The sequence below is a fragment of the Perca fluviatilis genome, chromosome 1, assembly GCF_010015445.1.
Source record: "Perca fluviatilis chromosome 1, GENO_Pfluv_1.0, whole genome shotgun sequence".
Lineage (NCBI taxonomy): Eukaryota > Metazoa > Chordata > Actinopteri > Perciformes > Percidae > Perca > Perca fluviatilis.
This window is the reverse complement of record NC_053112.1, coordinates 39,122,171-39,138,396: the sequence shown is the minus strand read 5'-3', so window position 1 is coordinate 39,138,396 and position 16,226 is coordinate 39,122,171. Positions and strand designations below refer to the sequence as shown.

Genomic DNA, 16,226 nt, shown 5'->3' with positions numbered 1-16,226 from the left:
AACACGTAAATGCCTTTATAACAACACACAAGATGTGAAGTGGAAAGGATGACATTGCTTTATTAGAGTACGTAACAGCAAAACACTGCGCAGCTTCTCCAATATGCAGATTAAAAAGCGGAGTTGCTGACACAGTGGTTTAGCACGGGGGAAGGAAAAAAAAATTTAAAAAAACTATCACAGTCAAAAACATGGTCCACTGACATACAGCACAACACAGTGTAAACAAGCATGACAAATGACTCCAGTCCATCTTCAACACAAGTCCATGTAGCCAGAACGGCCTGGCTGGCAGTCAGTATCAGAGTTGTTAACACTGCACCGGCCAGGGCTGATAAGAGAGTAAACTGTGCATAGTGTCTTGTATAAAAAGACAAACCATACTGCCATACATAATTCATTCAGGGCGTGCCCTGACCTATGTATTTGACTTACTGTATTTCAATGTTTTGTACAGAACTGACACTACCCCATCTGCATAACAGACAGCTTGTAATTGTAATATAGCTACCTAAATACCAGGTTGTGTTGCAACCTTATGAAGAGAGCCCATGCTTTTCTTTCACCCCCTTTCAAAATAAAACAACCAAATCACCAGAGTTGAATGGGTGATTAAGACTAAATGCTAATCATTCTTAGTGTTTGTTTTAACCTGCCACAAGTACCACACAGTTGGTGCCACAAAGCTTCAACAAAGTATTGGAGTTGCTGCAGTAGAGGCAGCACCCATAAGCACTCCAAGCAGCTAAAAACAAGCACAAAGCATGACTTAGAAATAATATTACATCACATGTCTTTTCTCCTTTCCATTCAGTTTCCAGGTGACTTCTTGAGGACCAGGCTGAGCTGCATGTAAACCTACTCTGACACACCCAGAGAAGCTGGTGGAGCGGTGAGCGGTTTCAAGAAGTCCTCGTGTTGTCGCCCCCCACCAGCAGGTTCTCCAGCGATTCCTCCAGCCCCATCCAATGTCTCATCCTCCACTGAAGTAGAGGAGGCAGTTTCTCACAGTGGACCCTCAACAGCATTATTGTTGTTTTTTTTTAAAACACTTTCTTTGATTTCCCCAACAACCCACCCACTGATTTTCTCATCTTTGAGAAACCAGATATGCCAACCCCATCCCATAATCGTTTTAGTCCCCCCCCCCCACAATGCTCTACTTGGTTCCTTTCGTCAGCGTCTCTATCCGCTCCCCGCGGCTGCCTTCCTCATCATCTCCTCGTCCTGGACGGAGAGCTCCGTCAACTTGCGCCCCAGCCTCTCGTGAAGGTCCAGGTATTTGGCCACGCAGCGGTCCAGGCACACCGACTCCCCCTTTGTCAGCTCAGCCTCTTTGTAATGTGGCGGTACGCACTTCCTGTGGCAGGCGTTGGTCATTCTGGGAAAGGAAAGGGTTTTTAAAAGGTTGATTTTTTTTTTTCTTTTTAAACGGTATGTGTAAAGATCTGAATATTGACCAGGCTATTTTGTTATGACTGAGCAAATGAATATGATGTTCCACCAATACTCAATGCCACTTGGAACAAACAGTACAGCTCCATCTGCTGGAATCACTCTTCTGTTAAAAGGGGGAAACCACCTAAATACGAAGTCCAATATGTTATTTCCATGGCTTAGGAATAGTTAATTGTGAACATGAGCTACCCTCTCTCTCTCAAAGCCAAAAGCCAGAGAAGTAATCTCTGGCACAAAGACCAGTCTTGCTCTCCTTTCCTTTGATTGAACCATTCTGGTTATCAAGATGCAAGGAAGTGTTAAGGGAGAAGAGTTGCATCAAACTTCAGTTTTCGAGCTAAAGTTAAAAAAGCCAGCTGGGAGAGGCAAACTTTCAGTGATTGGAATTGTCCTCCCAATTAGAAACGCTTAATTTCTTATCATCTGAAGGTTGTGATGAAGAGGAGGGTTAGACCCAAAAGTCACAAGGCCTTTTTCATTTCATGCTTGTCTGTTTCTTTAGCTTCTTCTGTCAGGCAATGATTGTTTAAAAAGTGTAATGGGATCAGTATCAATACTATACCCAGTGTTTTATTTGACAATGTGATTGACTCGTTTGTTAGATGCAAGTTGCATACAGTATGTGATAGGGCTCTACATATATACACTAGAGGTGTGAATCTTCACTGATCTCCCGATTCAATTACGATTATCATGTCAGCGATTCAATTCAATATCTCGATGCATCAAATACATTTTTCTATTAAAGCCGTATAGGATATTTAATTCATAGCTTTTCAAGCTTCAAAAACAAAACATTCTGCAGTGCTCTAATACTAAATAAATTGGATACATAAAACTACAGCACTGAGCACATGACACTTCCTGAATGTGCAAAACATACCAGAATATCTAAACAGAAATGTTGTTAGGCCTACATTAAATTGTAAACAGAAATAATTATGAGCCTGCCGATTATCAATGCAGCATCATCTCTGAAAATCTCCTTTATATCCAAGCTAAATTGGTATTGTAACTGAAATTTCCCTAACCTAATTGATATTGAATCGGAAACGTAATCGAAACGGGATAACCGGCCCTAGTATATGAGCATTTACAGTAGCTTTGCGTAAGCAGCAACAAGCGGTTATTCATCTATAGTATCTCCGATGCATTTAACTGTTAGGTCAAAGTACTATTTATTTCAACAAATTTCCCATTTTCCCTTTCGACATTGTATGTAAAACCCCCCCTAACAGCCCTAATATTAATGAAACTGATATTTTAAGACTTCACCTTGGAATGGCGTATAGGGACACGCAAACACCATTAATAGATGCTTAATAAATAAATAACGTCTACACTGATCATAATCTAAGCCCTAAAAACAATTAGCAATATGCTTTGTACTGAAAACCCACAATTAGAAGACGCCAAGGTTAACTACACACATTTAACTGTAAGTGAATACATTGTGACTTTATAGAATCGACAAACACATTAGACACGAATAACTGCTGTCTGTTTAGCGGTGGCTTGTAGAACATTGGATCTTTATGTAACGTTAGAGTCGCTGTCAGCCCTACAGAGCATCAGTGAATGGGTCCCATGTAGCGAGTCGCTAATAGATATCAGGCGGCTAGCACCAAGGAGAGGCTCCGGAGCTAGCTAGCTAGCTACGTCTTCACTAAGCGTATCCAACCTTTAAGATGCCCTTTGGTAGCGCATAACGACAGGTTTATTAAAGCCTATGAACGGATGCCTTGAGACGGTTTAGTACTGACAGACACAGATAGCATAATGTAGAGATAGTTAGCTTAATGGTTAGCTTGTTTAGGATTTACCGGTTGTACATGTCGGCCATCATTTCCACCTCCAGCTCCGCCGCCAGCTGCTGTGCCTTCATGGGATCCATGTCGACGCTTTAGTCCTGCTCCCGCTCGGCTTTAGCCACAAACACGCCGTCCCGGTGACCCTCTGCAACGGACAGCCGACAAGAAACCGGTGCTTCTGTAACCTTCAAAAACCTACAAGAAAACACGTGCGCTGTTTCCGCTCACACTTCCGTTGTCAATAAAGTTGGATTTAAACGGAAGGCAGAGCCAGTGCGCCCTCTCCTGGATTTACTTACATTTAGGGGTGTCAAAAATAAATAAATAACGTCAGATTTAAACTTTTTAATAAACCATAATTATGAAAGTTACACAAAACACTGCTTTACAAATACAGGCTCAAAACAAGATTTATTTTCTTCTAATAGTTACTTATAGTGACACAATGCCGTTACCTTAATCAGTCTGATCATTCAAACGACTGAAAATGTAACACTGACAAATGTAAACATTAGTGAACTTTTTTCTTATTTGTCATCGATGCTTTGGCGTATCATTAATGGAAATTAAACATCCACTTGAACCTTGTATATGGAACTAAATAAAAGGCTCAAAACCAGAATTGATTCTTGCAGACAAACGACTGACGGTGAAAACAGAAAAGGAAGGACATAAAAAAACTATTACACATAGCGTCACAGAAAAATGGACTGTCTGGCATCTCTGTGAACATACTTAAAACCAGAACAGAGAGAACATTAGGCCTGCCTAACTAGTCACACAACATAGTAAAAACTATGCACATATACAATGATTACTCTGCCTCGTCTCCAGTTACATCAATCTCGTTTACGTCTTCCTCCTCCTCCTCCTCCTCCTCCGGAGTTATTTCCATGTTGTCGAGTCCATTCTCACACTCTCTGGTCTGAGGCACTTTGTCTGGGGAGTAGAACAGAACGTCCACCTCCACTTCCTCCTCCTCCTCCTCCTTCTCCTCCTTCTCCTCCTCCTCCTTCTCCTCCTTCTCCTCCTCCTCCTCCTCCTCCTCTTCTGCTTGATCGCAGCCCGAGCTCTTGCTGAAGCCAACAGTTTGTGGCCGAGGTGGACCAGTTGTCTCGGGCGTCCGGAGCCGGAGCTTTAAGTCGTGCTCCAAAGGCCTTTTGTCTTCTTGAGGCAGGTGGGGGTCCCGGTGAGACGAGCCTTCGTCGTTGATAGCAGTCTGCTGTGTTGTACCTGTATCACAGGCTTTTTGTGCTTAAAAAATAAATAAAAATAAAAAGTCAGAAAGATGATCTAGAGTAACTGTTTTTGGAAATATATGTGGCTTTTGGGTTTTCAAAGTTTATTTTTTTATTTCATTCTTAGAGGACCATGGACACAATTTGATTCCCCTCCATTTTATTAAAGGAGTGATAGAATGATTATATAGGGTATTTTACACTGTTCCTTAAGGTCTCCTAATAGGGTATGTAACATTGGTTGGGCTTAAAATTGCCCAAATGCTATTTGATTAGGCCCTCAACTATGCTGTGAATATGGCTCTATTTGGAACAAGAGCTTTTCTTCCAAATATGGTATGCTCACGAATATTTAGAATGAGCTATGCGCTGATTGGTTTGAGCAAACTACATAGAAACACATGGGAGACTCGACAGCAGGTCTCATATTTCAGACACTGCAAAGTTATACATTGTTTGTCGGGCTATTTCGTTATTAAATTCACTTCTGAGACTTTCTTAAGCGAGAAATCAACTATATAAAGCTCAAATATGGGACGTTTTAAGAAAATTGATGGCCAATTACAAAGTTGGTAAGACTGTGTGTCGGAGTTCAGCGGCCTGTGCTGCCTGTGTTGCTGCCTCACCACTAACCACACACTAATTAGAGTATATTTACAGTTTGAATTTCGTCACGCCACGTATACAACATCTACCTAAAGGTCTTATAAAGCTAACAACGGTGTCCGATTTCAAGTTAATATTTGTGAAGATTAGCTAGGGGTTTCGTTAGCTGCGACTGTCCCTTCAATCCTAGCTATGTGTAGCTAGCTACAAGTCACAGATAGTTAGCTTCATCTTTGGTCGTAATTAGAGTATATTTACAGTTTGAATTTCGTCACGCCACTTATACAACATCTACCTAAATGTTTTATAAAGCTAACAAAGGTGTCAGATTTCAAGTTAATGAATATTTGTGAAGATTAGGGGTTTCGTTAGCTGCAACTGTCCCTTCAATCTTAGCTACGTGTAGCTACAAATCACGGATAGTTAGCTTCATTTTCGGCATAATTCGAGTATATTTACAGCTTGAATTTCGTCACACTACTTATACAACATCTACCTAAATGTTTTATAAAGCTAACAACTGTGTCAGATTTCAAGTTAATGAATATTTGTGAATTCCAGAGGAATTCTAAGAGGAGGCTAGCTAGCTCTCATTGATAGAGCTACATCCAGCCGCAGGCTCTATCAATGAGACTCACGGACAAGCGGCATTTATTTCCCCAATCGTTTGTTTAAATAACTCAACACATTATAATTACATACATTATAAGATTAACTGGAACCTGTGGTAAGAAATTGCTGGCATAACAATCTCGCTGACCGCGCTCTCACTCACATACAACGGGAATTTAGCTAGCAGGAAGAGGGGAGTTGCAGACCCTGGAGCTCTGTCAGAGCAGTGGCGTTTGGTTGTCCATTAGCCCAAAAAACTGACTTTTGGATTGCTGTGGGCTGCCAGCCATAACGGAGCTGATTCGAGCTCACAGCAGGCCGGGGTCTGTGAAGGAAGGCAGGCCAGGCGGCAAGGCAACAACACAGGCAGCACCGGCCGCTGAACTCCGACACACAGTCGGACAAAATTTGCAATTAGCCATCCATTTTCGTAAAGCAGCCCATATTTGAGCTTTACATAGTTGATTTCTCGCATAAAAAAGTTTCAGAAGTGAATTTTGTAATGGAATAGCAGAGATCTGCGCGACCTAGATTCAGAACACTACCTGATCTCAGGTCAGTTGTGTAGCCTATGTAAATGTTGGGGCGTGACCGTTCTCTTTATACACCCATGGGCGTGACAAAGGAACTAGCTTTGTTGAGATTTGCCCGTTTTCAGCAGCAGTTTCAAAATATGAGATTTTCATATTAAAAGGGGTGTCAATGGGATTTTGAGCTTCTATGTATGTCCTATTTACCGTATTTTCCGGACTATAACTCGCACTTTTTTTCCTACTTTGGCTGGTCCTGCGACTTATAGTCAGGTGCGACTTATATATCAAAATATATATAATTTAACATGTTTTTAAATGTTAATTCATACTGAAAACATTACCGTCTACAGCCGCGAGAGGGCGCTCTAGGCTTGTGACAACTAGAATGCTACTCCTAAAGACAACTGAGAAAGAAAAGAAATAAACTGCAGGTAGTAAAATATGCAGCCGAAAACGGTAATCGAGCAGCAGAAAGAAAGTTTGAAATGAGGGAGAAACTTGTGAGGGACTGGTGAAAAGGTGACTCTTACTGCAATGAAGAAATCAAAGAAAGCTAATCGGCTAATCGCGGGCTGAAAGCAAGATGGCCAGAGCTGGAGCAACGAGTCGGGAGGGGCTTGTCAACGTTTTGAGGTACTTCTACTTTACTTGAAGCTTCCATTTTAGGATACTTTACACTTCTACTACTCCACAAACATCCAGAGGGAAATACTGTGCCACTATATTTATTTGACAACTGGAGTTACGAGCTACTTTTCAAATTATGATTTTAATAAAAGCAAACATGTGTTACACTGATTAAACCAGTGTTTTGAGTGCTCCTCGGCATGCTTCAGATTGAGTTACTGTATCGTCAATACCACCGGAGAGACATTTCCTTCCTCAACTTCTGAAATGGTTCAATCTAAATTATTGTTTTTAGTCCCAAGAGTTCAAATTATCCAATGTTCCACAAAAAAAAAATGCTAAAATGTGAGAAAAGTCTTTGTCTAGCCAACTGTATATTAAAGTAGCACAAATTAGCTCCTGCTCAAGCAGCTCCCAGACTAAAAGCTTCTTACACATTAATACATCAGTATTAACCATCTAATAATGTTACATGAGATAATATATCAGCCCCGGGGGGACATTTTAATGCACAACCACTACTTTTACTGCTGGTACTTTTAAGTACATTTTACTGATGTACTCTTACATATGAGTATTTTTTTCCATTGTCGTATTGATAAATTGATAAGATTAATATGATTCTGATTAAAATAAAAAAATAAATGTTTTAATAAATGCGATTTGGATTAAAACAAGTTTTTGAATTTGCATGTCTCTTTATTATAACAGCTTCGGCCCTATCTTGCACACGGCGCAGCGCAAAGCCTGACACAAGTGTCTTTGCTAGTTTAAGACAGATGTTTAAATAGCAAATGCACCTGCGCCCATGGGCGTGCTGGTCTTACAGGGAGGTGTGTTCAGGTGCATTCTGGGCGTATTGCTATATTGAGGCAGTGAGAAGTGAACGCGCCATTGACCATAAAAAAAAACCTGGTCTAAAGTCAATAGCACAGCATATCCGTTATTTTCATTGTTATTGTAACAGCAAATTAGTAAAATGCGCACGCACGCAAGCACACACACACACACACACACACACACACACACACACACACACACACACACACACACACACACACACACACACACACACACACACACACACACACACACACACACACACACACACACACACACACACACACACACACACCTGGCTTTTAAAAGGGAATGGGAGAGGACACTGATTGGTTTATTGCATCTTACGCACAAAACACACCTATGATTAATGAAGTACAACCCTTTTGAACCATACGCCCAGCGCACGGACCCTTTTTTCCGCCGTCAAACAAGCAAAAGTGGATTTGGACACGCCCTAAACGCACCTGCGCCATGCGCTTCACGCCGTGCGCTTAGATGGTTAAAATAAGGCCCCTGACCAAAAAGTAGCCCAACAAATAACAGTTCAAGCATCTTGTGCTCATTGCCATCACTGTGTCATTCTTTATATTACCACCAGATAGCACCAAAGCATGTTCTTTTTTCATCTTAGTACACATCCAAACCAAAGAGGGCAGGTGCTGAGTGTTTTTTTTTAATCTTACACATATTCTAGTGAATATGTTCTCTTTCAGGCTAAACAATAAATTAAATGAAAACGATTCAATGGTTCAATTGTTGGGAGTTTAGCTTTTCCCATATTTCATAGTAAATATTTCATTTCATATTTCTCAAATTTTACACTCTCTGTACAGAGTAAAAAGGGCTTGGAAATCTGCGAACTAGGACTACAACAAACGCTTTACCTTCATCAGGATCCTTCAGTGGCTGCTTAAACTTGGCCCCCTTGTCTCCCGAGACATCAAAGGAAGACACCGGATGGGACCAGTCGCCAAACAAACTGGTCTCCTTACTAGTAGAGCAGTTTGGGTCATCTTCCTGGGATTTGTAGGAAATGTGATTGTGATTTTTATCACTTTTGACATGAAAGAGTACGCAAGACTCTTTAATCCCGTCCGTGTTCTGAGGCTTAGCAATGTCCAATTCCGTCTGCTTGGTTAATTCTTCAAATCTGCTCCCACATGCCTTTCCTTCACTTTCTGCATCTCTTGCAGTTCCACTTGTTTTCTTGTCCTGGCCTTCTTGGGACTTCCTTGTTCTCGAGTGTTGGCGTTTGATGAGCTTCTCAAACTCCTTCAGAGTGACCCGCCGTGGCCGTTTGTGTGCCCTACGTTTTTTCCCCTCTGGGGTCACGTCATTCTTGTCGTCTGCCTGAGCCTCTACAGGGCTCTCAGCACTTACGGCCTTCTTCAGTGGAATTTCTTCCACTTCGCTTCTATTCCTCCTCCGTTTTCTACACTCTCTCTTTGTTTTTGCACTGTCCTCCTTTAGCAAATTGCTGTCAATTTGCAGCCCACTTTTTTCTAAATTGTGGCTCATTTTTTCAATGATGGCAGGAGAGCTCATGTTTTCAACGACAGCAGGAGAGCTAATTTTTTCAATCATGGCAGGGGGGCTAATTTTTTCAATGGCAGGAGAGCTCTCTGGAGGGCTCTCTTCAACCTTGTTTTTCCGTGGCCTTCCGGGTCCCCGTTTGGAGACTCCTGGTTCATTCACAACCTGTGCTTTATGGACGATGGGTTTTAAAACATGTTTTATGCCTGAGTTACTTGGCATCTCTTGAGCTTTTTTCAAAAAGGCCCTGGTAGTGACCCGTGTCCGGTCAGTGTTGAGATCCCCAGGCCCTCTGGTTTTCTCTTTTTGACTTTCTGTGATGGTTGACAGTTCATTGGGTTTCCCCGCAAATTTGTTTTGCCCGTTTGAAGAAGAGGCGGCCATTTCTCTTTCCTTCGCCAGCACATTGTTGCTCGACAAACTGACTGAACAAACGCTGAGGTTTATTTGACCCTTTGTTCCATCAATGACTTTCACATGTTGGTATGCCAAAAGAGAACTGGCCTCTCGTAGAGGACTTGTGCGCTTTCGCTTCCTCTTTTTAGGCGCTGCAGCATCCTCTTCACTTGTGCGCTTTCTCCTCCTCTTTTTAGACGCTGCTGCATCACCTTGAGTGTCACTTTGTTTAGATTCTAAACTTTCCTTCATCTTCACGGGACACAACTTCACTTCAGAAACATTTTGATGTCCAGTAGATATTGCTCCTCTCTCTTCCACAGTCCAGGATGCTGCATCCTTTTTTCGTAGGCTCAACTCCAGACATTTCGGCCTTTGCTTTGGCCGACAGCTGAGGTTTGTATCCTGTGGTAAAAGCGCGCTTTTATTTTCTCCTTGAGTGATCGCACTGAGAGGAAATTGTAGCGGCCCGTGGTTTAGCGTGAGCCAGGGTCGCCCGTGTAGAGATGGCTGTGGCGGAATTTTGTCCCTTTGGTGCGGTGAGTCGTTGAGGGTAGTCTCGGGTTCTGCTGCTGAGGGAGACTGCTCTAACGGAGAGAGACATCGCGGGAGCCGCAAATCATCCATGCAAGGTAAAGGATACAAGGACTGGCCCCCGTTTTCATTCGTCAGCGGTAAAAGCTGCAGGATGTTCTCATTGACCTGTGAAGACGGGTCCTGGGATGCTGGGTAATAAGTAACGGTGGTAAGGAGTTTCTGATCGCTGGAGTAGAGAGCTGTGGGTAGGACTGAGCTTGTTGTGGGTGCTTCAGGATATGGACAATTTGGACTTTTGGACAGTGGCATGTGCTGGGGGCTGGTTCCATCTCTTTGTCCCACGGCTGGGACAGAGGAGTGATACTGAGGAGAGCTCGGCTGCTGCTGCTGGATTAGCACAGCAGCCGGCTGTAAAGATGAAAGGCTTGAGCAGCTGGCCTGGTTCTGAGCTGTAAAGTAACAATAGATACCTGTACAACAGGTGAGAAGACAGCCATCAATCCATCTTGAATTTATCATCTTATATCTTGAAGCGGTTGGTGTTACGCAAGGTTCACACCGCCTGTGTTTTGCACAAATTACATTACCAAGCCATTGCAAAAAGAATAATTGAAATTAAGAGTTAAAAAACAATTAGTCAATTGATTAATCGGTTAAGTAATTCAAGTAATATTCCCTTGTTCGAACTTTTCAATGGTGAGCATGTTCTGCTTTCCTCAATATAGTAAATTGCCTATATTTGGGTCTTGGACTGTTTTTCAGACAGAATAGGCCATTATTCTGACTTAAGGAAATTGTGATGGGCACTTTTCAAAAAGCTGTAAAGCGCTGGACTATAAACAAGAGGACAGCTCAACAAAAAAAACAGATAAAAAAGGATTATATCGATAAAGGATGGAGCGATAGAGAACTTGAAATTATCTTGATTCATGATTCAACACCCACCACATGTACAAAGTTATATTAGTGAATATAAAAGGAGAAAGAGTCACAACATGTCTAATATTTCTTTTTCATTATCCTAATTAACACATCTCTCCCTCCTTGGATGAAAAATGGCTACTTGTTTCATTAGCAGGAGATCTCCAGCTTGCAAGACCCACCGCCACTGCTAGGCAACACATTAACCTACAATTTATCAATGAGGCAATTGTAAAAGACAACGGTCTCCACATCTTGTTAGGAGATAAACTTATAAATCACAAGAAAACAAGTGGATCTAGATACCTGCATCTGTTGACGAGTGACCAATTTGTGTCCCAAAATCCTGGTAATACACACACCCTGCTGCACTGACGGCAGCATGCATCGGACTCTGCGGCTGCTCATTCTCTGTAACGGGGACCTGGCAAATGGCCGGCGCTCCGTCACGTATTGGTTGAGGATAATGAGACTTCTTGCAGTCCCTGTCCAAGTTTGGCAGGATGTTCAGGCCCATCATGATGTCCTCCAACAGCTTCTCTATCTGCTCATCACACTCCACTGCAGGGCCAGGAGGCTGGGGGAGTGGGACTGACTCGACGCCGTCGTTTTGGTTTGGGGCGAAGCAGTCACTAGAGAGAGGCTGGGAGACAGACGTGGTGTTGGAGTGGGGGGGTGGTGGTGGTTCAGGGGAGTCGGTGGGAGCAGGTTGAAGATTCTGGGTCTCTGATTTATGAATGAGGCCATGCTCGACACAGGAGGGAGGAGGCTCACTGCTTGCCTGTGGCCTTTTGTGGTTGGAGCCATCCTTTAGAAAGATAAATAAGAGGTCACATACATTTGATCAAGTTTAGTTTTCATCAGAACCATTTAACCCTTGTGCGGTCTTCCCTTTATTGTATCTCTTTTCGGTGTTGTAATTTGTAGACATCCCTAAGCAATCCGAACCATCACTTTAACCACCGTGGTGACGCAGGTTATGCGGGACCGCGGTTGTTAGGTTAGGTGAAAGAAATCCAGGGCATGATGATCTTGATTCGTAGTGCAGGCCTCTGCTGTCCATCGAGCCTCGGTCTGCAGCTCTGGCAGTCCAGATACTAAGTTAGGATTTTACCTGGTGTTTGAATCATAATGGCTTTCACTTCCCCCAGAGTGCAGATCTGTGGTTTTGGATCACAGTGTTTGTTGCACAATAAATTTGCCTGTGACATTATTATTTCCCCTAACACTATCATTGTATAATCTCATTCCTTTCCCATTCAATAAGACACTTGCATGTAAAGAGTTAACGTGTTTGAAAGCACTCGTCTTTTCTGGTGGGAGAGGCCCGGGCACTCAGCAATTAATGTGCGTGTTTCCAAAGCAATAGGAGACAACTAATGGGTCCAAAGAGACCACAATAATTGCACCCAAACCGCAGGTGCATCAGTCCCTGGCAAAATGATTAGGGTTGGCAAATACAGTACTGCTAATTGGCTAATATGACCCAGCTTTGTAGCTGTGTTTGCAAAGCTAATTTAGTTACATTGTGTCTTTAAAGAATAAGTCCATTATCTACCCGATATACGATACATGTTCATGAGCTACTGTCCCTTTAAATAATACGTTGATTGCTGTTGCTGTAGGATCTTTTAAGTAAATGCTGTGAAACAATCACACAACAACAACAAATCGTGTTCTATCTCTGCACAGCCATGCATTACCGAGACAAATGATTGAATATGTATTGCACTTGGCAGATTCAGTGGTTCCAACGTCCAATCAAATCCAAGTGAATTGGATGACAAGTGTGTCTGTGTGTAAATTCACCGTCATACTTCTTTACCTGTTTCAGGGAGGTAAGAACTGACAATGACTCATCGCTGTCATGTATGCTCACAATCTCCCACACTTCTCCTTTGGTCCTCGTCCTGGTCCTCCTCCTCAGCTTCACCTGAACAAAGGGAAGACAACATGGCGATGATGAAAACCAAGGAGAAAAAAAACGAGTGGGCTTTCTACCCATTTGTTGTGACAGTCTTTTTTTTTTATTTTTTTTTTGCATTTTTAAACTTTCATTACAGACAGATGACAGGCAATGAGATCAACCTGTGGGGGTGCAGGACTCTCATCTGCTGAGCTGTTATTTTGCTTGGTAAACTTTACTGTCCATCACAAGAAAGTGGAAATTTGTCTTTGATGTGGTTCACAATCAATTTGTAATCTTACCTAATATAGCTTTTGGTTCAATGCCCACACCTAACTCTGGAACAGATTTAATTTCAGGTTATGTTTCTATGTGAAATAATTAACTCGTCCTTCTTACCTTGAAAGAAATCTGTGTGGCGTTCATAATCGTCTGCATCCGTTTCATCTTAGCCATGTTCTTTATCCCGATATTTGTACGCCTCCTCCCTGTAGGCTTTCCTTTTTCCTTTCCTAGCATCTCATCTCTGTTGCTTGGCTGCTCTGTATTTGTTCTATCCTCAGCTGTTTTGCCATTTGTTTCCCCATCCACCAATCCTGTTCCTTCCTTAGCCAACACTTGTACACTGTCCCCAAACTCAGATGACTGCTGGTTGGTGCCGTCTTCCTGAGGTGTTGGGGCGTTTGAGTCGTCGTTGAGGGAAATGGGGAGGGTCATCGCGCTGCTGGGCAAAGCTGAAGTTGACGTGGGATTTGTTACGCTGTCAGAGGATCGGTCTAACGTAGACTGTCCATCGCTTCGTGCTCCGCTGTGCATACTGGAAAAAGGTAGGCAAGGAGTGGAGAATAAATGTTTATCATGTGTGACGTCTGGGCATTGCACTGACATAGAAAAACCCAAACTTTGAGCTTCAGAGCATGCAGGCTCTGGGGTTGGATGTTTAGTTTGGCCAGATTGAGTAGAAGAACTGCCCACCATCTTTTCACCAGCTCTAACAGTCTGTGTGCCTGTGGATACATAACTTCTCTTTTCAATCGGAGAATCTGCAGCTCTCTTTTCAGCCATTTCAGTCTGAACTTGCGCATCCTGCATTTCTCCGCTTTCATTTCTCTCTCCGCCTGCTTCTGCCTTTTCTCTGCAACTCCCTAAACTATTTTCCTGGGGGTCTCCCTCCTCCCCCCCTCCCTTTTCCTGTCCTTCAACAAGGTCTGTGATCCCAAGCTGGCGGGCTGCAGACAGCACGTCATTCTGCTCTCCGCTTCCTTTTACCTCCAGCTTCCCAGAGTACAGAAGAGCAACGAGCTTCAGCAGGGTCTGGGCCTTCAAAGCCTGGAGCTGGATCTGGCGCTTCTGACCTGATGGAGGAGACGGGGAGGCGGACAGCTTCTGAGACAGGTAGGGACTGAGAGCTGCAAGGATGCAACTGTGGGTTGGGACTGAAATACCTTTACAAATAGTAGGAGAAAAAAAAAAAAGTGGTTCATTTTTTTTTTTTATTACCCTTGAATTTAAAACTTAAGCATGCTACACAGCTCACTCTCACCCTCGGTTTGCAACAGGGTATCGCAGAATTGGGCATTGTTTTGTTGTCTCTGCAGCTCTCCAAGAAGCTGCATCTTAAAACCTGGCCACCGGTACCGCTGCATGTCCACATGGGCACTGGGAGGACGGAAGAGGACATAAGAGGTGGGGATGACAGATACAGAAATATGGTTACATTTGCCGTGAAAGACGCACAAAAGTACAACTACTACTGTTGGTACCAGTGGTGGGCCCATGCGCTTACAAAATCGACCTGTTCACTGTTTTATCAGTTGCCTCATTTTAATGTTTGAATGTGTTTTATCCCGTTTTGTTTGCACCACTTTGAACGAAATGCCTCAGTCTGTCCTCGTTCTTCACTAGATTTTTATAAACAACTTTTACCCCACAAATGCAAAAGGGAGTGCTGTGACTGTATTAAAATAAAGTTGGTACAAATATGAAGTCACTCTTCGACTTTGCAAAATCAACATCGCCTAGGGTCAACTCTGCATAGCTTGGGTCGTATGGTGTATGACTATCGGCCTTCATTTTGGACTCTGAGCAGGCTGCAGGCGCAGCACGTGGAGTAGCCCAACTGCGTTCGCGCAATGTCCGTGTCGGTGACCTTTATGTTAAATGTCTGAATGACATTTTACTTTTAAAAGGGTTAGCTGTCATATTGCCCGCTTTCGTTTATTCTATTTTCTGTTCAACGTCTTCTGGTCACTGTGGCTACAAGTTGGCAGACAAATGAAAAAAAGAAGATGGATAAGATTCATCAAATTCAACAAATCTGCATGTCCAACTTATTCACAAATGGCTTGATAAATGTGACTTTAGCCCATAAGAATTGAGGTTCAAATGTCGACGTTTGAACTGACCACAGTGTAACTCCCTGTGATTAAACCTCCTGTTGTCCTCGGGCCAAATTTGACCCATTTTCAAAAAGTTTCTATATTAGAAATTTGGGGTTTCTTTCAACCAAATTGTCAAAGAAAATAACGTGGCTGGTTCCATACAACTATTACTCTTCACTTGTAAAATACATGATCCGTTCACTACTTTCATTGAATGTGGGCGTTTTATTCAATTCTATAGCATTTGGAAAAGGGGAAAAAAAAGAGCATTGAAAAAAAGAAAATGTCGGAAAAAGCGTCAAAAATGCAGGAAAAGAAATCGACAAAAACATCGGTAAAAGTGAGTGTGTCGGAAAAAAATAACAAAATGTTGAAAAGTTTGAATTTCAAAATTTTGACCCAGAAAAACAAAAAGTAGCATGGGTGACGGGAAAACAAGACAAGGGTAATGAGTTGACAATGTTAGCTAACGCTAACGCTCCGCAGCTAAACGGAGGTAACGTTAACGCTAATTTAGCATTAGCTTAAAAATGACACTTACCACCAGCAGCATAATACGTCTGTTGCACGAACAGGTGTTTAGCACAATTAACTGTATTTTAAACGACGACACTAGCGTTAAACTAACAGAAGCATTGCTTTAACACTTTCCCTGTTGTCGCATTTGAAAGTGAGCCGCAAACTTAAAGCGCCACCTACCGACCGCTCTGTCGAATGACAATAGGAAAACCACCTTGACATAACCAAAGAATGTTGTTCTGCTTTGTAGCACAGGTCGAGGGCCCATTTCCATTATGAACTGCCCCTCACGGATTCATTATAAA

At 42.6% G+C, this 16,226-nt stretch overlaps 2 protein-coding genes across 3 annotated transcripts; both read right to left on the bottom strand.

The window, feature by feature from the left end:
- Window positions 1–35: 35 nt before the first annotated feature.
- On the bottom strand, window positions 36–3,510 carry timm10 (translocase of inner mitochondrial membrane 10 homolog (yeast)). The gene is made up of 2 exons (XM_039804657.1): window positions 3,282–3,510; window positions 36–1,381 (listed from the first exon to the last, which is right to left on the bottom strand). Exons 1-2 carry the CDS (start codon window positions 3,350–3,352, stop codon window positions 1,186–1,188), a joined length of 267 nt encoding a protein of 88 aa, XP_039660591.1. The 5' UTR covers window positions 3,353–3,510; the 3' UTR covers window positions 36–1,185.
- Window positions 3,511–3,599: 89 nt separating this feature from the next.
- On the bottom strand, window positions 3,600–16,135 carry LOC120561483. Of its 2 annotated transcripts, XM_039804656.1 has the most exons (8): window positions 15,944–16,135; window positions 14,565–14,680; window positions 13,421–14,466; window positions 12,941–13,048; window positions 11,422–11,923; window positions 9,204–10,664; window positions 8,613–9,173; window positions 3,600–4,523 (listed from the first exon to the last, which is right to left on the bottom strand). In XM_039804656.1, the coding sequence occupies exons 2-8, from the start codon at window positions 14,665–14,667 to the stop codon at window positions 4,084–4,086; spliced, it is 4,221 nt and encodes a 1,406-aa protein (XP_039660590.1). In that variant the 5' UTR covers window positions 14,668–14,680; window positions 15,944–16,135; the 3' UTR covers window positions 3,600–4,083. The 2 variants fall into 2 exon arrangements, with proteins under 2 accessions (XP_039660590.1, XP_039660589.1); XM_039804655.1 differs by having other exon boundaries at window positions 8,613–10,664.
- Between the last annotated feature and the right edge of the window lie 91 nt (window positions 16,136–16,226).